The 21,225-nt window shown below is 40.1% G+C and overlaps 1 protein-coding gene across 1 annotated transcript in view; it reads left to right on the top strand.

The window, feature by feature from the left end:
* The window catches only part of TMEM39A (transmembrane protein 39A), a 39,478-nt gene that overhangs the window by 17,218 nt on the left and 1,035 nt on the right, over positions 1–21,225 (top strand). The window contains exons 2-8 of the mRNA XM_060763424.2: positions 3,763–3,956; positions 4,915–5,137; positions 6,466–6,549; positions 7,740–7,894; positions 8,642–8,990; positions 9,741–9,928; positions 16,819–16,939. Coding sequence (XP_060619407.1) covers positions 3,844–3,956; positions 4,915–5,137; positions 6,466–6,549; positions 7,740–7,894; positions 8,642–8,990; positions 9,741–9,928; positions 16,819–16,939 — 1,233 coding nt within the window. The 5' untranslated portion in view covers positions 3,763–3,843. The remainder of the gene's footprint in view (positions 1–3,762; positions 3,957–4,914; positions 5,138–6,465; positions 6,550–7,739; positions 7,895–8,641; positions 8,991–9,740; positions 9,929–16,818; positions 16,940–21,225) is intronic.

Raw genomic sequence — 21,225 nt, 5'->3', positions numbered from 1 at the left:
ATTTGTTCGTTTCTAGGTAATTTGTAAATTCTTCCAATTCGTCTTGTTGGATATTGATCTATTATGGGATACTTTCTGGGTTAGCAGATCCATGTTCATTATGTCCATAGTTTTCTCGATCCAGGAGTTGATCGTTGGTGTCTCCTTACTTTTCCATTGACGCGCTATACAGATTCTTGCTTCAGCGGTGAGATAGAAAAAGATCTTATCATCGTTCTTATTTAAGTTGAAGTCTGTCATTCCCAAAATTCAAATTGTATCTTGAGAATTTCTCCGGTCTTTTTATATATTTCGTACCAGAAATTTTGGACAGCTCTGCAGTCCCACCACATATGTTCAAATGTTCCCACCCTTTTCTCACACCTCCAACATTTCTTGTTTGTTTTCCCCTTACTATATTTGGCGAGCGTCTCTGGTGTGTGGTACCACAGGTAGAACGTTTTGTACCAATTCTCTCTTATCTCCGTCGCGTAAATGTTTTTCAATTTCTTCGACCAAACCTCCTCCCATTTTGCCATGGGTATCGTATGACCTACTATTTTTGCCCATTTTACCATCACTTCTTTTACTTGTTCTTCCTCTGTTTCCCAGATAAATAGTTGTTGGTATATTTTTCTTATTACTTTGTAATCGGTTTTTAAGATCTTATCCCACAAGTTTTCTTTTGTCTCAAATCCCTTTATTCTGTCTATTTTATAGTTTTCATTTATTTGCCAGTATTGAAACCAGTTTATCTTTGGTTCGATTAGTGAGACATGAGCTCCACGGGATTTCAAAACTGTTTTTGAACTTTTATGACCTGACCCAACCCCAATATCAATTTCAGCAAAGGTTTGGAAAAACTCTTGTCATGTGTTAATTTTATCAGGCTTTTTTGTCCAATACTTATCAAAACTCCTTATTTCTCCCACAAACACTGTGCACAGCCAATACGTGGCTACATTTATTAACTTGTGATCACCAAGTAACAGTTGCATGACAGAAGGAAAAGCTGAACCCAACAATCTGAAAGGACTCTATACCTTGCTCTCATCCATTATAGTGGAGCTCCCAGTGGCGCAGTGGGTTAAACCCCTTTGCCAGCAGGACTGAAGACCGACAGGTTGCAGGTTAGAATCCGGGGAGAGCTCCCTTTGTCAGCTCCAGCTCCTCACACAGGGACATGAGAGAAGCCTCCCACAAGGATGATAAAACATCAAAACATCCGGATGTCCCCTGGGCAACGTCCTTGCAGACGGCCAATTCTCTCACACCAGAAGCGACTTGTAGTTTCTCAATTCACTTCTGACACGACAAAAAAAATCAATTATAGTTTGTCAAGTGTAAACACCACTATCAGCTATGGTAATATGGATGATGTGGGCTTCTTGGTATTATGAAGTTCAGTCATTCATTTAGAATCAGATATCATTGATAAGGGTTGTATGATTTCCATTTTAATAGATAAGTGTATTCTGAAACATGGCCATACTGCCCGGGAAACTCACAACAACCCAATAAGTGTATTGCTTTATCTGCTTCTGTTCAGAGTTTTTAAAAACCAAGAGCAAATTACTTAGGGCCCTTCCACACAGCCATATAGCCCAGAATATCAAGACAGATAATCCACAATATATGCTTTGAGCTGGGTTATCTGCAACTGTACTTCAAGAAGTCTGACTTGACCATGGTGGTCCACGCGTTAGTTACCTCAAGATTGGACTACTGTAATGCACTCTATGTAGGGCTGCCCTTGAAGACAGTTCGGAAACTACAGTTGGTACAAAGGTCGGCAACCAGATTGTTAACTGGAGCAAGTTACAGGGAGCAGTCAACCCCCCCCCCCCCCCCGGTTTAAACAGCTCCCCTGGCTGCCGATAAGTTTTCGGTCCCAATTCAAGGTGCAGGTGATCAACTATAAATCTCTAAACGGTTCAGGACCTGCCTATCTTCGTGACCGCATCCTCCCCTACGAGCCCACACGATCTCAAGCGTGGGTGGTGGGGACGAGGAAACGGGCATTCTTGGTGATGGCCCCTAGTCTCTGGAACTCCCTCCCCATGGAATTTAGTCTGGCACCCTCCCTATCCACATTCCGTAAGGAACTGAAGACATTGATGTTTTATTGTGCATTCGATTGATGATTCCTGTGACAGATGGTCCCTAACCATGACCTGAATTCAAATTCCTATTTTGATTACTATACTTGTAAGTTAAGCTGAAATGATCCTGTTATAATTGCTCTATTCCTATGCTGTTATACGTTCTATCTACCTTTTTGACCAGCCTATCCTCTAACTCATTTCCTCATTGGTTCCCTCTCCCTCAAAAATGAGGCTAGAGGTATCTCTGTTGTTGCTTATGATGCTTGTTTATTATTGTTTATGATGATGCTGTTCTTATGTTGTTTTAATAAGTTATTGTTCTGTTTTTGTGTGTTGCCTTGGGCTTGGCCCCATGTAAGTCATCCCGAGTCCCTTCAGGGAGATGGAGGCAGGGTAGAAGAATACAGGTCTTCTTCTTCCACACTGCTGTATATCCTAGTTCAAAGCAGATAATGTGGAATTTTATTCAGCTGCGTGGAAGGGGCCACAGACATCCTGTTTATTTTGCGGATCTTTTAGGCATTCGGTACTTACATCTTCAGTAACCAAAAAAAGAAGTTGTTAGGATGGGAATGTACCAGCACAGCTTTATAAATGATGTCTTATGTTAGAAAAGCATAAGTAACTCTTTTGTTGCCTGTAAGCTATTCCAAATGCCGGTGCATGTTTTCTAGCCTGCTAAGTATTTCCAGTTTATTCTATATGTATGCCTGAACCTAAAATAGGAAGGCACAAATAGTTTCAACAGTGAAATGGTGACAATTGCCAATTTCGGAGTTAGTAGGCATTTCTAAAATTATTAATATATTTATTTGTATCCTGCTTTTTTCTCCTGATTGCAACACAGAGGCTCATGATATTAAAAGATAATATAGTTCAAAATTCATAGCATACAAATATTTAAATAGATTTAAACCTTCAAGTCAATTAAAATTGGCCTCAACACACCTCTGTCTGTAACAGGCCAGTTACTTGCTGACCAATGTCAGCTTCAGAAAAAAAAATCTAGATTACATCTTTAGTAGACTTCTGAAAACTGCTTTAGTAGATAAATTAATCTTGTACATTGTTAGTTTTTGCTTTTTTTAAAAAACCCAGAATATCTCTTTTTCCTGCTATTGATTTTGGAGTTGCAAGAAGGGATTTTTAAACTGTGAAATATTTATTTATTGTAAGCTGCTTAGACTTTACTAGAGATAAGATGCAAATGTTTTAAAACAATCATCAATATCTCCCTGCAGATCTTTTTCCTATCATGTTACATAATGCACACCATGAGTAACAGCTGCTTGCTCATAGTTTCTAATAACAATTTCTGACAATATAATCTCATCTCTAGGAGGACATCACTAGTGAAGATGATTATAATGAAAATGTTATAGAATAATGTCAGAATAACAACTAATAAAATGGATTTTGGTGTTGTGTTTCTTTAAATATTATCTAAATTCTTGCCTTCTGTAAATATTTCTCATTTGTTCAGGATGAGAAGGGACACAAAGAGATAGGGCCCCTGACTTTCATTAATATGTTTTCTGTGTGTTGGCAGATACAGTATCTCTTTGAATACGTCTTCTTGGCCTCAAGAGTTATGTAAGAGGTATCTGAATTCTGCTTTGTTTTTGTGCGCCAAAAGAATTTCATTTGCGAATTTCATTTGTTTTCTTCTCACTTGCAGAGCTGGGGAGTCTAATAGTTTGCCACCAGGATTTCAGGGCAAGGGCTGCCAGAGGTGGAAGTGGTGGTTTGACTCCTGGTCATGCCCGGTGGACGGAGGGGACCCAGCCGGCAGCAGCTAAGCCGTTCAGCTTTGCCTTCGCTCCAGACGTTGGTTGGTGGGAACTGTGGCAATGGCACTGGTCTGAGAAACAGGTAACATTGAAATGTAGTGCTGCAGGCTTGTACTTAGGAGCCAGAGATTTGGAGATTGGTATCACACACATTTGACTATTGATACTTCATTATTTGAGTCTCTTTTTAGAAGCTGCTTGGAGTCCCTTTTTAGAAAGAAAAAGCAGAGTGATTATTATGATTATGAGAGGACTTTTTCCCAAATAACACTTTTCACTCATGTAGCATTCCTGGTTTCAATTGACTTTAGCAATATAGTATATTCTTCCCGGGGGTAGTAAAAGGCATTATGGCTACAAGAAAGAAACTCATGAGAATGATGTCACGTTAATTGTTACAGTTTCTTTTGTCCTTAGGAGGCAGAGAGTATTTCTAGTTGTGCTACCTGCCATCTTATTCTTGTGTGATCATAATACCTCTCTGTGTTAAATCAACTTGTTCTCAGAGAATATTGACTGTGCAGGGATATACATACTTTGTCTCATACTTTTGGCATAGCTGTGAGATTCATAGCATTTTACTGAACATACAAATAAAGTATTATTAATATTATTATATGTAATAGAATTAAAACACAAAGTAAATGCTAAGTATAAGTTGAGTAACTCTTATCTTACTCCAAAATATTCCACGTTAGTGGCTGAGATAATGTCACCTTTTCTTTCTGACGGTTCCATATACACCATTTTTTTATGCACAAAACATTCTATTTGCAAGTACCCTCAGGCTATGTCATTTATGTTCCATATGTGTATATGACACACAAATGCATTTAGTGTTTAGATTTGAGTCCTATCTTCAAGATATCTCATTATGTATATGCAAGTGCTCCAAAATCCAAAAACCTCCCAAGATATGGAGTTCATCTAACCTCAAGTATTTCAGATAAGAGATACTTAACCTATATTATTTTATTCATTCTATAGCAACTTTTGAAAACACTGGCAAGATTTACTGATAAGGTTTTCCTCTGTTTCAGGAATGGTAGTGCTGTCAGCCTCTCAGCTCCTCCTATCACAGCCTTGATTACCCCTGAGCCTGTACGCCACTGCCGAATCCCAGAGCTGCCTGTAGACGGAAACCTTCTCTTTGAGTTCCTCTTTTTCATTTACCTGCTGGTGGCCCTATTTATCCAGTATATTAATATCTACAAGACTGTCTGGTGGTACCCATACAACCATCCTGCCTCCTGCACCTCACTCGTGAGTCTCTCTTAGTAGTCATCTGCCCTTCCCACAGTTCATTTAGTCCGGGTGTTACAGAAAAACTGAACCATATCACCAGCTGTCACTCAATAGCTGAGTGAATTGCAACCCCATCCTATCTTTATTGTTTTGTCCCTTTATTCCATTGATTTTGAAACAAAGAAAAGAGTCTATGGCTTCTATAGTGCATCATCTATTAGAGAATAATGTCCTGTTTTGTACTTAAAAGTAACCTTTGGATGTTTTTACAAGTGGCCTTACACCTAAAAGGTTTTTTTTTGGGGGGGGGGGGGGGGAATATTCTTGGAGTTGTTGACCGTAATGTTTTTGTCCTGGTCTGTGCTTCTTTTCCACATCCCCACGAGGAATTTAGCTATGAATTTCTGCTCTTTTCCAGCAATAGAGGGCAATATAATCTGCCCCCCAGATGCTCCTCTTTCTTGAGTAATTGTGTCTCAGTTTATAGTGAAGAATGATGTCACTGCTTCTTAAAATGTGGGTCCCAACCCCCAACTCGGTCTTCTTAGCCCAGTGTGGAGTCCCTAAATTTTGGCAACAGTAAAAGGCTTTGGAACATCACTTAAGCAGCCGTTTTAGACATTCACACATATCTGTTGTGCAGTGTTTACAGTGGACTCTGCAGAATATACTTCAGCTATACTTCATAAAAAGGAAAATTAGCCTATTTCGCAAGCCTTGCAAATGCTGGTTTGTTATCAGTAAATGTTTTACTTTTATACCTGTATACCCAGGGTCACATAACATTTATTGGGCTAAAAGGGATCACGAGTGGAAACATTAAAAAAAAGTCTTGCCTTAAGCCCATCCTTTTTCACGGTCATGGTGATCTGGTCAATGTCTCCCTGCCATGAGTCTCATGTCCTATGATGTATTTTCCTCAAGAGAAGCAAGATGGTTCCCTTTGTTTCAAGCTTTAGTCAGATTGTAGAAGTTCAGTATGTGCTTTGGGTTTTTATTTTATTCATCTCTTAAGGAAATTTTGTTGCAATGTCAAGGCTAGCTAGAGGAGTGATCCCCTTCCTCCAGATGAGCTGATTGCAACTTGACCCTCTGCCCCTTGAGGTCGGGCTGTCCCCCTTTGTTAGGTGTTCTCCTTCCTCTGAGAGATAGAAAATAATACATAAATGCTATTTGTAAATGTGTGCAGAACACATGCACACACAGCGTTTCTGGAGCAGAGCATGTAATCTCTTCCCTAGTTTTACTTGGCATGTAAGGAGCGTATCTTAGTTCTTCCCAATAGGGATCCCCATGTTTTTGCAATGACAGCTCAGCAGTTCCTCCTGTCTTCTTTTCCCTCTCAGAATTTTCACCTCATTGATTACCATCTGGCCGCATTTATTACAGTGATGCTGGCACGGAGGCTGGTATGGGCCCTCATCGCTGAGGTAAGAATTTTATAAATATAGTGGCTCCTTCACATCCACTGGAGTTAAAGAGGTACAGGAGCCCCAATTTTTTAAAAAAAACACTTTTTTTTACTTGAAATAACACCTCTCAAGGAATCTTGAGAGTCCTTCAGCACAACTCTATAGCAAACTTTGCACCAGGGGAACCTCAAGATTCCTAAAGGGAATGTAATAATAAAATCCATGAATAATAAAATCTTCAGAAATCAAACCCACAGATTGGGAAGGCCAGCTGTGTTCCATCCAAATTAATAAACTCAGTTTGTATTTTATGTGTGCATTCAAATAAACGCATATTTTATGTGTGCATTCAAATAAACACTGTCTAACAGTGTTGAGTTAGACAGACAGGATTCAGTTTAAAGTCTGTATGAGATTTGGGGTGACAGTTGCAATTTGAAATTCATATGAGGTTTGTTAATACAGTCAGTCTCGTATGAACATCAAATTGAATCCTGCATGCTGCTGTTTTGTTTTTTGTACTAAACTTTACATTGTCTGTCATCTTTGCTCTTCCAACTGTGTGTTTGCTTTAGGGGATTTTTTTAGCTGTACTTGTGTGATTTATTCTTGGGATGGCATGGTGACGTTTGGGTTTGGACACTGAATTTGATTTTTTTTCCTACAGATTGCACCTTTCCCTATAGATTGGACTTTTGCCATTTCTTCCAGAAGTGGTTTTTGGCAGGTGTGGTAAATGTAAGCTCAACAAATATCCCACTTATACAGAAAATAGAAAATAATAGAAGTCAGCATATAATTGTATAAACTTGTTATACTGTTCAATTTCACAGAAATCACAAACAATGTTATATAAGTTTTTGTAAAGTCACTCTGAAATGTTATCAACGCCGTGTCTTCTTATGTCGAGTTGAATATGAATCAGCCACCCACGACCGGTTTCGGCCTTACTCCAGGCCTTCCTCTGGTGGTCTAAAATTATTATATACATCAAAATTTGCTGCAAATATATATTGAACATCATATACTGAAATACGTTTGAAGATACTTGTAAAGTTATAAACTTAACACTTCTTATATACATCAACATTTGCTGCAAATATTTGTTGAGCTTACGAATTCAGGAACCCATTTATATTAAGGTGTGGGAAATGAACATGTTGTGGAATATACAAGGAACAAATATGGCTCTGATATTCCTTTTCCAGGCTTCTCAGGTGGGCACTACCTCAGTGATTCACTATATGGCACTGATCCTGGCACGCCTGGTGCTGCTCACCCTGTGTGGATGGGTGCTTTGCTGGACTCTGGTCAATCTCTTCCGTAGCCATTCTGTCCTCAACCTCCTCTTCCTTGGGTACCCGTGAGTATCATTCCCTTTCATGTATGTATAATAAAGAATTGTCAGAGAGTAAGAAATAATACAAGATGTACAAAAGGCAACCATATTGATGAATAGAGAATTGAAAAGGGCCTACAGGTTTCAAAGCTGCTATCCAAGTGGGTGTTGGATGAGAATTATGTCTGCTTTATATAAATAAATTTATATAATTGTTTTCATGCAGTACCTTTATAATATTTTATATTGCTTTTCCTTTTATATTGTTGGATATTGTTGTCTTTTTACATATTGTATTTATTTGTGTGAATGCGAATGACGTATAGTCTAGGTGTCAAACTGCGGCTTTCCGGGTGTTTTGGAGTTCTGGGAGTTGAAGGCCCAAACATCTGGAGGCCCCCAAACTAGATGCCTCTGGTCTAGGCATTAATAAATAAGCTAATAGTAAAATAAATATCTGTGGTATAATATAGAGATGAACTATGGGGAAGAGTAGGTACCAAAGTTGATTGAGGAAGCAAGAAAACAGCCATCTGGGAGTCAAGAGAACTCTTACATTGTCCTTGAAGCTTCGAAACTACTATGATTCTCTACTTCTGGTCTTGATGTTTAGCCTTGGAACTAAAAAGATATTTTCAGGAGAAACTGGCACAATGGGAATGATCCAGAGGGAAAGAAAGTTGGAGGTGTGCATAGAGAATACAGACCCGTTGGGACATTCCTGTTTGGTGGAGTTATTATCTCACTTTAGTGCCTCTTCTGTTTTTGCAGATTTGGTGTTTATGTCCCACTGTGCTGTTTCCACCAAGATAGCAAGACACAGTCTCTCCCCTCAGACTGCAGCTACTTAATGCAAGATCAGCTAGTGGATGCTAATTCCACGGGGGTCAGCAGCCTTGTCAAGCCCAAAGACTTCATCTCTCTGCTCAGAGAGTCCCTGAAAGAACAATTCAACAACTCTGTGCCCATCCCCACGCACAGTTGCCCTTTGTCCCCCGACCTCATTCGCAACGAGGTGGAGTGCCTGAAAGCAGACTTCAACCGCCGAATTAAGGAGGTTCTATTCAATTCCCTCTTCAGTGCCTACTACGTGGCATTCCTACCGCTGTGCTTTGTGAAGGTAGATGTTACCTGACTCCTCCTCCTCTGCTATTGCTACTGCTGTCGCCGCCACCACCTCCTAAATCTTGCCTGTGGGTTGTTGGCACAATGGATTTCTGGTTAATTCCCCTTTTCTCTGTCTCCCCTTTGGCAGCCTGGATGGTGGAGCGTAACTGCATCTGGAGTGCACTAGTATCACTCCTGGTTGGCAGATAGGTATTGCCATACATGTAGTGCCCCTGTGGTTTTCCCACTCCTTTTTCTCCACCCCCTCTACTAACCCTGCCCTTTTTCCCAGACAACACAAGTATATTTTTGTGCTATAACTGGGCACTTGGAGCCAAGTTCAGATCCTGAGAGGACAGTTTTTGAGGTATCAGTGCCAAGGCTCCAAGTTAGTGTGATTGGAGGATGGGGGCGGTTGTGAAATCTAAACTCACAACAGAAGAAGAACCAGGTCACTGAAGAAGTGGTTCTTGGTTACAGAAGTCTGAAACTTGCAGAGGCAATTCAGGTTCTCTTTGTTCTCTAATAACAAGATTGCTTGTTCTTGTTAGGATCCTGTCAGAATTCATAGGTATGCATGTATTCTACAGTATTCAACGACTTAGGTATCGCTTGCACAAAATGATGTGCAGGCATTTTACTCATGGCAAGGAGAAAGGATCCCCTCTTTCACTGGCCATGCAATTCATAGGCAGCTGCTTAGAGCTGTGTCCTTGCTCTCTGGGATGCTGCCTCCTTTAACCTCCTTTCTGATTTCTTGCAGAGCACCCAGTACTATGACATGCGCTGGTCTTGTGAACACCTCATAATGGTGTGGATCAATGCTTTTGTCATGCTCACCACACAGCTGCTTCCTCCCAAGTATTGTGACTTGCTACACAGATCAGCTGCCCACTTGGGCAAGTGGCAGAAGCTGGAACATGGTTCGTACAGTAATGCTCCTCAGCATATGTAAGTGTGAGCTCAAAACATTTATTTATTTACTTCTTATTTATTTTTTATTATTAATGACTGTATCAGTAGAATAAAACAAGTTCTCTGAAATATTGATATGTTTTCCTTACACTGGGTATCTTGAACAAAATATTTTTATCATATCAACATTCATCAGTGATTTTGCTTTATATTGTGTTTATTTTATAGAACATATTACACTGTTCAACGGAGAAAAAGTTTCGGGCCTGAAAATAGTTGTTCTTTTATGATTTTGGGGTGCTGAAAATGAAAATAACATTTAAAAATGTATATTGGCTCTAGTTTTTATGATATAAGCAATCACGTGATCACGTATGGTTGAAAAAAATGTATGTTGCGACTTACACTATGGAAGATTCTAGAAAGTTGCAGGCTTGAAAATAGCTGTTCTTTTATGATTTTGGGGTGCTGAAAACGAAAATGACATTTAAAAATGTATATTGGCTCTAGTTTTTATGATATAAGCAATCACTTGATCATGTATGGTTGAAAAAATGCATGTTGCGACTTACACTATGGAAGATTCTAGAATATTCTAGAAAGTTTGATGATGCAGTATTAGTGCCGTGTGCAAAAGCCAGAAGCCCTATATAAGGCCAGACTTTTGAGTGGTGAGGGTCAGTCAGTTGAAGACTGAGACAGTATCGTTAAACTTCGTTTTACATTGTTCTTTTTACTGTAGTTATGCCTCACACGTGTGTAAATAAAGCACTATGGAAAAAAGATATCAAGGCAAATGGACTCCGTCAATGCTGTCAGACTACTGCTGGAGCATTGAAAGAGACAATCCTTTCCTTGAATACAAAAGAAAAGTCAAGAGAAGCAAACAGGATATAAACTAAAGTCACGATTAAAGCGACATTTTAACTTTCAGACTTTTCAATTGCATTAGGCCTACTTTGCTGCACAAACATAAACAATAGACTAATTAAATAAATATTTCTCATGTATAAACTATTGGCAATATAATTTGACTAAAATTTAGTAAATATTCACGGTTTATATACATGCAGTAAGGTTAGGCACATTATCATAATATTAACGAATTACCTATTGTGGAGAAAATTGAAATATCTGTTGCATAAAAACCAGAGCCAATTAACACATTTAATTATTATATTTGAATTCAGCATGTTAAATTTATTAAGAAACGGCACATTTCGTTTCCGTAACTGAGAAAAACTGAAAATTTGTAGAACAGTGTTATTAGCAGGCTTTTTTTTTTTGGCATACCTGACACTGTTTGCACAAATTATCTTATTTGTTTCCTGATCTCTATGGCAGGACAAGGAATGGTCTTCAAAAATTGATTTATCTTTAATATTGCAGGCTTAACTTATTTAATGGTGTGACCTTGTGTTTGTGTTTTCAAATAACCATGTATTCCACTCTGACTTGAGGCAGTCTTGAGGCAGTGTCTCACCTTGGGCAGAAAAATAGGATCAGCACCAATAAGGTAGTCAATCAAGTACTTTAGAGATTTCTTAGGTAGGAAAAAAAAAAACAGTCCACCAGTCTTGGCATGCTTTAACAATCAGGCCAAAACTGCTGAATACCAAGGCCCCGATACATGTTTATGAATCGTTAACTCTTAAGCAACTTTTTCATAATGAGCGCACCTCAATTTTGAAGTTGCACATTACAAAAAATGGATTTGTCCTCAAATGTAATGCAACTAACAGCACAGACATAGTAAATCAGGGAGGGAGGTAGCATGAATGGGTCTGTTTGGGAAATCACACCCCTCCATCAAACCAAGGCTGGCAAACTCACCAGCCTCGAACGATTCTCGCCTGGCCTCATTCACAAGGGCTTCCAAAACTGAGGGGCAAGTTTTGAAGGCCAGTTGTGAATGAGGCCAGTTGGGAACTGCATGGCACTGGAGAGAGACCTTGAGGGTCACCTAAGAAACAAAATTCATGGCTAATCAAAAAAACAACTGGGTCATCGGCCAAGTGCTCCTCCTCCTCCTTCAGGTGCCACAGAGCCCTGAGGCTGATGCCACCATTGGGAACAGCTTCTCCATACACCCTACCTTTCTTGTCTGGCCGCTATAGAGTTCTGGGTTTCTCCATGCTTTTTCACACAGGTGGGTTTATGTGTGATTCTAATGTATAATTGAATCTAATGTACACTTCAGTTTTGGAAATGTAATTTAGCCAAAAGTAGTGAGCATTACATCTGGATAACTGTGGTACATACTACATGACATAAATTCAGTATAGATCTTGGATGTTAAAAGAATTCAGTACAATTAAACACATGAAATATAAATAGCAACAGTATAACTAGATTAGATAAGAACACCTATATGTCATTTATGTTAAATAGTACCGTATTTTATATTGATGCACTTTTAATATTGTACTTAACATTTTGTATGCAAATGGCTTAAGCTATTAATAGCCTAAGCATTAATAAACTTTTTCTGAGTAGGCATGCATAGGTTCGAGCTTCTGTCCCCACACTGCACTTCTATATGAATGTGTGAACAATCCCCACTTCTCCTCTGTCAGTACAGTGAAAGAGCCAAGAGCAAATGCAGGGGCCCTGCCAGCATCAAACTTGGTGAAGGACATGTGGTTTCTTGTTACTGTAGGCAGCCACAGACTAAGAGCACCTTTGTTGCCTGCATCCAGCGCCAGCCTTCCTTATCAGAGCAGGGGAGGGGAGGATGGAGGACATTTGCACACCACACAGCAATAACCAACTCCAACTGGAGCTGGAGAAATGGGCAAAATCTTTTGAGCTCGGGGTGGGGGGGGAGGAGCATGCTCTTTTGCTGAACGGATCTGCTGCAGAGCCCCTCCGTGAAAAAAGTGAGTTAAATATAACTTACCCAAGGCTACAAGAGCTGGAAATAATTTGAACTTTAGCTAAAGAACCATAGAACAGACTGGTTTACTTTCATACCAAATCTGCAATATCAGAGGTTTTAAAAAAGCATTTAAAAGCTTCAAACTCCCGAACGCTCTCCGAGATAGCAAACCCCGCTGCCAGGAGATAAAAAACCATCTGGCAGTCGTGCAGTGAGGAAACAGTTTGCAAGAAAGGAGCATTTCGGAATGGCTTCAGAGGCCCTGAATTCCACTGATTCCAAACTGGATAAATTGATGGAAATGGTCCAAGGGCTACAAAACTCAATGGGACATCTTGCCCTTGAGGTCAGAGACACTAAAGAGCAGGTACAGCTCTTACTTCAGAAGCAGATAGGGTCTGAAGCTAAGATGAAAACCCTAGAGCAAAATTTACAGTTTCTCAATCAGAAAGTAACAGATTTGGAGAATCGCCAGAGACGCAAAAACATTATCCTATCAACATACCAGAGTACGTAAGCGATAAAGATTTGATCAAATCCTTGACTCAGTGGTGAGGAGAATTTGGAATACCAGCTTCGCATGAGGACATGGAACGTGCACACAGAATACCGTCATATGTAAAGAAAGATAAAAACCAGCAAAAACAAAGACCAAGGTCAGTGATAATTACCTTTGCCAGGGAATCTACATGTTTTAAAGTTTACAAATCCCTGAGGAAATTACAGGACTTAAAGTATAATTGAAACAAGGTGATAGTCTTTCAGGACTAAGCAAAATCTATTAGAGAAGAAAGAGCTTCCCTCAAGGTCATCACAGACAGACTCAGAACAGAGAAGATTATGTACACCTGGGCTTTTCCAGCAACCATCATTATCTATAAAGGAGGAAAAAACTCACTGCGAGAACTCCACAAGAGGGAATCAAGCTTCTAAGGGACCTGAACTTAACTTGTCCTTCACCCGAGAGACACTCAGCTGAAACAGAATCAGATGGGGGGGCTGATGCAATAAGTGAGGAAGACGAAGATGAAAAAGGATCTGGATCACACTTGAGGACAGAACATTTAAAAAAGAAAAGAAAAGAAAGGCCTCAAGGAAAAAAAACTGTGAAACATCCTGCATCTTCATACAGGCACCGATCAAGAAGGAATTACAAATAGTGTGACATGAGTGAAGATACAGGAGGACTGAAGACTGAACAAGCTTAAAATAGTAAAATAACAGCTATAAATGTTAGAGCTTTTAACATATTTTAAGATGTTTAAGACTAATTAATTTCAAAGTAGAAAAGTACTGTCTGCAACGAAAAATGTAAAGGGGTATTCACAATAAGGTACACTCATAACAACAATTACTATGAGAATATAGAGACTGTATTGTTAATTGCCTGAATGAGCTGGGAAAAGAAGGCTGTTGCTGCTTCCAGGGATAGTAAAAGGGGATTTAGAAAGATATTTAATGAGATAAGGAGATAAGGGGGGGAAAGTAAAGCAGGAAGTATGGAGGTCAGAATTCAAAGGAAAAGTAGAGTCTAAGATACGGGTGGGAATGTACAGAATTATTGGGTGTTATATAGGTTAAGTGTCAAAACACAGAAGGGGAAGTTGCTGCAGGGTATTCTGCCCCTATGATACTCTGGATGGGTGTGAGGAGGTTCTTCCAAGCAGCCCTGCTATTAAGGACGGGGTCAAAGGATCTGGGGGAGGGGGAAGTTAAGGGCTTTAGGTCAGGGACTCAGAACAGCTACGAACAAGAATAATATAGTGGAAGTGACCTGGAGAAATGGAGGGAAAAGTACACATCGGATCAGTGGGGGATCAATTAATTGTTTTATCAGTTAATGTGAACGGGTTTACGTCTCCGTTTAAAAGGCAAAAAATTGCCAGGCTGTTAATGGAAGAGCATGTTGACATATGCCTAATTCAGGAAACCCACAAAAAAAAAGGACAGAACAAAACTGTTGTACCTAAAAGGATGGGGATTACAATATGAATCCCGGGGGACGAATAAGTCACGAGGAGTGGCAATCTTAATAAAGGACCTTCATAGATTTGAGTTAGAGAAAAAAATAGAAGATAAGGAAGAACGATTTGTGATGATAAGGGGAAAATTAAACAATAATGAGATCACTATAGCAAGTATCTATGCCCCTAACAAAAATTAGTCAGGATTCATACAAAAATATTGTGCCAAAATTGAAAAGCAAGCAAAAGGAGATATAATCATCGAGGGAGATCTTAACATGGAACTGTATAAACAAACAAACAAAACAAGGACGAACCCAGCAAGGCTTGAATGTAAAAATAACTTCAAAAAATGGAACCTTACAGAAGCACACAATAGAATAGGAGAGGAGGGAACAACCCCAACCTTTTACTCACATAGGCATGCAAAATTCACTGTAATAGACTACTTCATAGTAGGAATTAACAATATACGACTAATAAAGGAGATCAAAGTGGGGAACCACTGGTCAGGAGATCATGCTCCACTCCTGTTAAAATTAGGGAACTCAGTTAGGAAGCCTCCAAGGAATTGGAAGTTCAATCCAAAAGTAATCTTTAATGAAAAGGAGAAACAAGTCATTAAACAACAGATTCAAGAATTCTTTCTATTTAACAGACAACCACAAATAAAAGAAGAGATTTTATGGGATGCTTTTAAAGCAACCATAAGGGGAATTTGTATCTCACTGGAAATAGGAATCAATAGAAAAGAAAAGTATACATTTGAGAAAACAAAATCATTTCCCTACATAAGGATAATAATGGGGTACTGGTCGCACATGGCATATTCTCTCAAGTGATGCCAGTGTATATTGAGTTTTGGTTGACACTTCTGACAATTCTTAGGCAGTAAAGAATTGTCTCAAGCAATATTAGAATTTTTAACTTTGAATATGTTTTAATGGATTTTAACTGTGAATTTTTAATACTGCTTATATTTAATCCTGTTTTGATGTTTGCATATTTTAAACTGATGCAATAATAATAATAATAATAATAATAATAATAATAATAATAATAGGGAAATAACTGGGCACTTTTTTATTCAAATATGCTGTATTATTGGGACAAAAAAAGACACCCAGTGTAAATTGCTATAGATTTGTTTTGGGTAGAATTGCTCTAACTGTTCTTTGTTTTATTTTTATTTTTTTTAAAACCCTTGTAGCTGACAGTTGGTTGAAAATAAAAATTTTAAATGGCGTAAAAGTGTTTTTAAATACTTACCTAGATTTAGGTCTGTGTACATTTCACAATAAAAGGTGTTTGGGATAGTTAAAAGTTCCATCTAGAAGGATGATAGTTAAGAAGACTGGCAATATGGTTTAAATATCAGGATAACATTTTGGTTTTACATTAATTAAACTTTTTGTCTGAGGTGTAACAGACACCAAGTTCCATTTAAGTGTGTAGCTTTTGCTTTTGAGTAGACATCCCTCACTTTGGTTTCTTGGCTGGTTTTTGAAATGGCAAAGGCTTATGCATGCAAGAAATTAGTGGAAACAGCTTAAATGGTTTGTTTTTCTTTTTTAAAAAATCTTCCTTACGTTAATATTCAGAGAGACTTCTTAGCTCTGTTCAGAACAACTGTAAACTCAAACTAGGTACAAATGAGTGAATTCTGAATCCTTACAACGAAGGTGCAACATCTTCCTGCTTGATTTTTATCCTATGTAAACATTTTATCTCGCCCTCTACCCTTCCCTGACTATTCTCTCTCCACAAGTGCTGAACCAAATTTGCAGATGGCTTCCTCCTGATTTGTGTCTAAAAGAGGCCACCTACCTCCTCTTTAGTTGACAATGCTACACCTGTGGGTTTCATTGATTTGTCTTTTTTGCTGATCTGTCCAATGTAGGATTTAAAACTTTGTTTAAATGCTCTGCTTTAGTTCATCTTTGGCTGCTGAATTAGATAATTCTTAGAAAATTCCTCATGTCACTATATGAGACAGAAACATTGGCAGCAGTCATTGTTTTTTCAAATAGGTGCTATCACTAATTGTCCTCTGGATGTTCACTAACCATCTTTCTTATCCACAGCTGGTCTGAGAGCACAATATGGCCACAGGGGGTGCTTGTGCGGCATAGTCGATGCCTATACAAAGCAGTGGGGCCTTATAATGTAGCAGTGCCTTCAGATGTCTCCCATGCCCGTTTCTACGTAAGTATGGATTGAGAGAGCCTAGGGACCCAGAACTTCTGCACTGAGAGTTCTGACTCATCTGCTCCTTTGAGGGAAATACTGTAGTCCTCCTATCTCAAAGTGTGTGCCTGTGTATGCTCTCCAGAAGATGGAATTTACTTTACGCTCCTTCCTTTTTGATTTCCTGCTGGCTAAATATCTCTTTCCATCAGCTTCAGCTGAACCTACAAATACAGAACCTTGCTTTTGTTCTGAACATGTATAGACCTGTTTTAAAATACATTAGAACAGCAGAGGGCCATTTCGTTTACATCTGAGGCCCATATGCTCACTCATTGTATATAAGTCTCTCTTATCCAAATACACTCCTGCCTCTTGAAAATGTTCATTTTAAAAAAAAAAGAAATTGTAGTCTATTGCAAAAGTTTAGTTTAGGTAAGCAGAGTGAAGCTGTAGTGGTGTTTAAACCTTACAATGCATGTTTAAACTACCAGTGTGCTTCTTCTACCATTGTACCACACAACTTTCATCTCCCCCCCCCCCCCGGCTTCATTTTTAAGGGGTGGGTATAGGATTGTGCAAGATTGCCTTGAATCTCCAAGAAATGTCTGAAGTTGGTTGAGGGTGATCTGGGTGGAGTTGGAATTCGCTGTCCTACGCATGAATAATTGGAATTTTGGGAGGAAAATAAGCATGTTTTCCTATACATGCTTTCTATACTGTCCTTTTAAGGAGGGAAGCATGTAGATCTCCGTTGTTGCTTGCAGTGCTGAACTTCCCCCACAACATCATTGGCTGTGCTGCCCTGGGCAGATGGAGGATTTGTTCCAGCAGCACTATCTCCTTTTACCCTCAGTGCTGCAGAATCCACATTTGATTTTGTGTGGAATGTTTTCTTACGGCTATAGCAGAGATGGGAGACATGTCTCCCTCCGGGTCCATTGCAGTTGTTCAGAGAAAGGCATGTACTGTTGAGGTGTTGACTTTTGACATAGATTAAAATGTTATAGTTGAAGTGATTTCAAGGATCAGTTGAAGTGTGGGGAAAGTGTGGTGTGCCCATGGTTTGTTTTACACACACACATCCTGAAATGACTTGCTGCAAGAGACACTGAGAACAATTTTGCAATCTTTTAGACCCGTCACAAATTAGCCTCCTGCGGGAGCAAACTGTGCCAGCACGTCCATGACGTCATGAGACTCCGTCTCTCTCCCCGCCCCTTTCTCCGCCTCTTTCTCCGTGCCAGAGTGGTTTTTCCTTTGCTAGGGCAGCATTGCCAGCGTACTCTTGTTGTTGAATTCTGTCAACAATGAGAGTACGCTGGCAATGCTGCCCTAGCAAAGGAGAAACCACTCTGGCACAGAGAAAGAGGCGGAGAAAGGGGCGGAGAGAGAGGCACAGTCTCATGACGTTATGGACATGCTGGCACAGTTTGCTCCCGCAGGAGGCTAGTTTGTGGCGGCTCTTAGGCCCGGGGGTGGGAGGTGGGGGGTGGGGGGAGTCAATTAGCAAATTGATTTCCAGGTCACTGTTGAAAATATGTGCCCAAATGGTCCAGAGATGACTGGAAATGGGGACAATTTGTCCTTGTCTCGTCCAAGTTGCTAGCAGGTAATTACAGAAAATTCTGGGGGATGTGACCCCCCAGGTTCCCCAAAGATACATGGTAGCCAAATAAGTGACAATTTCTTTCGCCATTTTAGTGTAACCCCTTCTCATTACGAGTACATTGACGGCAAAAAGACAAATGGCCTCACAGCTTCTGATGTAAAGAATTCTGCAGAAAGTGAGTCCACTACCTTCCAGGCAGTAGCTTTCATGGCTTGGTACTGTTCTTACAACCAAGGTCTTGCAATGTTGAATCACAATCTCCTTGACTTTGATTTGTACCCAGTAGTTTGGGAGGAGTAAAAAAGTTGTTCCATCTTCTCAATGGCCATTTACAAATATAGCACTCTAATAACTTCACCAAATCACTGAGAATATTCATAATCCAATCCCCAGCATGTCTGGCTTTAGGCCGGGACATGGTACTGAGACAGCCTTGGTCACCTTAGTGGATGATCTACGCCGGGAGCTCAACAGGGGGAGTGTGTCCCTGTTGGTTCTGCTGGACCTCTCAGCGGCCTTCGATACCGTTGACCACAGTATCCTTCTGAGACGCCTCGCAGGAATGGGTCTTGGTGGTACTTTTTTACAATATTGCTGTCTTTCCTCAAGGGTCATTCTCAGAAGGTGTTGCTAGGGGACACCTGCTCGACCCCACGGCCATTGTATGGTGGAGTCCTGCAGGGTTCGGTACTGTCCCCTATGTTGTTTAACATCTACATGAAGCCTCTGGGGGAGGTCATCCGGAGTTTCAGGGTGCGGTGTCATCTGTACGCAGATGATGTTCAGCTCTGTCACTACTTCCCACCTGCTACTAAGGAGGCTGTTCAAGTCCTGAACCGGTGTTTGGCAGCTGTAACGGACTGGATGAGAGCGAATAAATTGAAAATCCAGACAAGACAGAGGTCCTACTGGTCACTCATAAGGCTGAACAGGACATAGGGTTACAGCCTGTGCTTGATGGGGTTACACTCCCCCTGAAGGCGCAGATCCTGGACTCATCACCGAGTCTAGAACGCCAGGTTTCGACGGTGGCCGGGAAAGCTTTTGCACAGTTAAAACTTGTGCGCCAGCTGTGCTCGTACCTTGGGAAGGCTGACTTGGCCACAGTGGTCCACGCTCTTGTTACATCCCGAATAGACTACTGCAACACACTCTACGTGGGGTTGCCTCTGAAGACTGCTTCAACTAGTCCAATGTTTGGCAGCCAGGTTGCTCACTGCGGCTGGGTACAGGGAGCGCACAACGCCCTTGTTACGCCAGCTCCTCTGGCTGCCTATCAGCTTCCGAGCACAATTCAAAGTGCTGGCTTTGGCCTATAAAGCCCTGAACGGTTCTGGCCCAGTTTACTTATCCGAACGTATCTCCCGCTACGATCCACCTAGGGCCCTAAGATCATCTGGAGAGACCCTGCTTGTTCTTCCCCCATTGTCACAATCGCATTTGGCGGGGACAAGGAACAGGGCCTTTTCTGTGGTGTCCCCCCCCCCCCCCCCCCCGGCTATGGAACTCCTTCCCGAGTGAAATTAGATCCGCTGCGACCCTCTTGACCTTTCGGAAACAAGTAAAATCCTGGCTATGGGATCAGGCATTTGTAGATTAGGCTGACTTGCTGACATGTTGACTTATATAGAACTGATTATTTAAACCGGTGTCTGCTGACTGATTGATTGTTTTTATACTGTTTTATATTGTTATTATATTGCCGTTAAATTGTGTATCTATGTTTTTGATGTGGGCCCCATGGGGTGCCAATTTGTTAGCCGTCCTGAGTCCCTCTGCAGAGGTTGAGATAAGATGGGATATAAAGTCCCAAAATAAATAAGTAATAATAAATAAATATGTTCAGAAGCAAACTCTATTTCAGTTGGCTTTATCTTGAAGCCTGTAAAACTTTTCTTTTCCGGCAAGCTTTTGATGGGTGAACAATCTGGGCTATGCCTGTTCTCGCTGCCTATTGTTATTGTTATGGTCATTTTAAAGCTTATTATTATTATTATTATTATTATTATTATTATTAACTTTATTTATACCCCGCAAAATCTCTCGAAGGACTCGATGCAGCTTACAAAGGCCGAGGCCACCGACAACAACAACATACAATACATAGTAAAACTCATAAGCAAATAATAAAACATCAAGCAAAACAAATAATAAAACATCAAGCAAAACAATAGAACAGTAAAACAATGACACGCATTTAAAAACCTAGGGGTAATGGACAAAAATTTAAAAGTGCTGAGCCTGACAGGTAATATATAGAGGTATTTGGCGGTAGGTGCAATGTGCAGATAATCCTGAATCTCTAACAAAGTGTGTTTGGGACTTGAAGCCAGGAGTTTCCTATTTTGTATTTTATTGTTTTAATCTGTTTCTGTAAACTGCTCTGAGCCAAATTGGGAGTAGCAGTATACAAGTTAAATTAATTAATTAATTAAAAAGTGTGGGTAACCTTGTAACCATTCATCGCAACCAGCACAAGCTTATTCAGAAATATAGAGCTGCTTACTAGTGAGTAACTCAAATTGTTATCAGAATCAATGTGGTTGTTCCCTTCTGCTAGAATCTGCTAGCCAAGAGCTATGAGAGTGAGTCAGAAAGTTTTGCCTCCTGTGTCATAAAAACATTATGATTGAACATTTAACAGCAGAAGTTGGCACAGATCATAGCCTGAATTCTCTTCTACACAAAAGTA

This window comes from Anolis sagrei, chromosome 2 (genome assembly GCF_037176765.1).
Source record: "Anolis sagrei isolate rAnoSag1 chromosome 2, rAnoSag1.mat, whole genome shotgun sequence".
NCBI classification, from domain to species: Eukaryota; Metazoa; Chordata; class Lepidosauria; order Squamata; family Dactyloidae; genus Anolis; species Anolis sagrei.
This window is presented reverse-complemented; position numbering and strand designations above follow the sequence as displayed.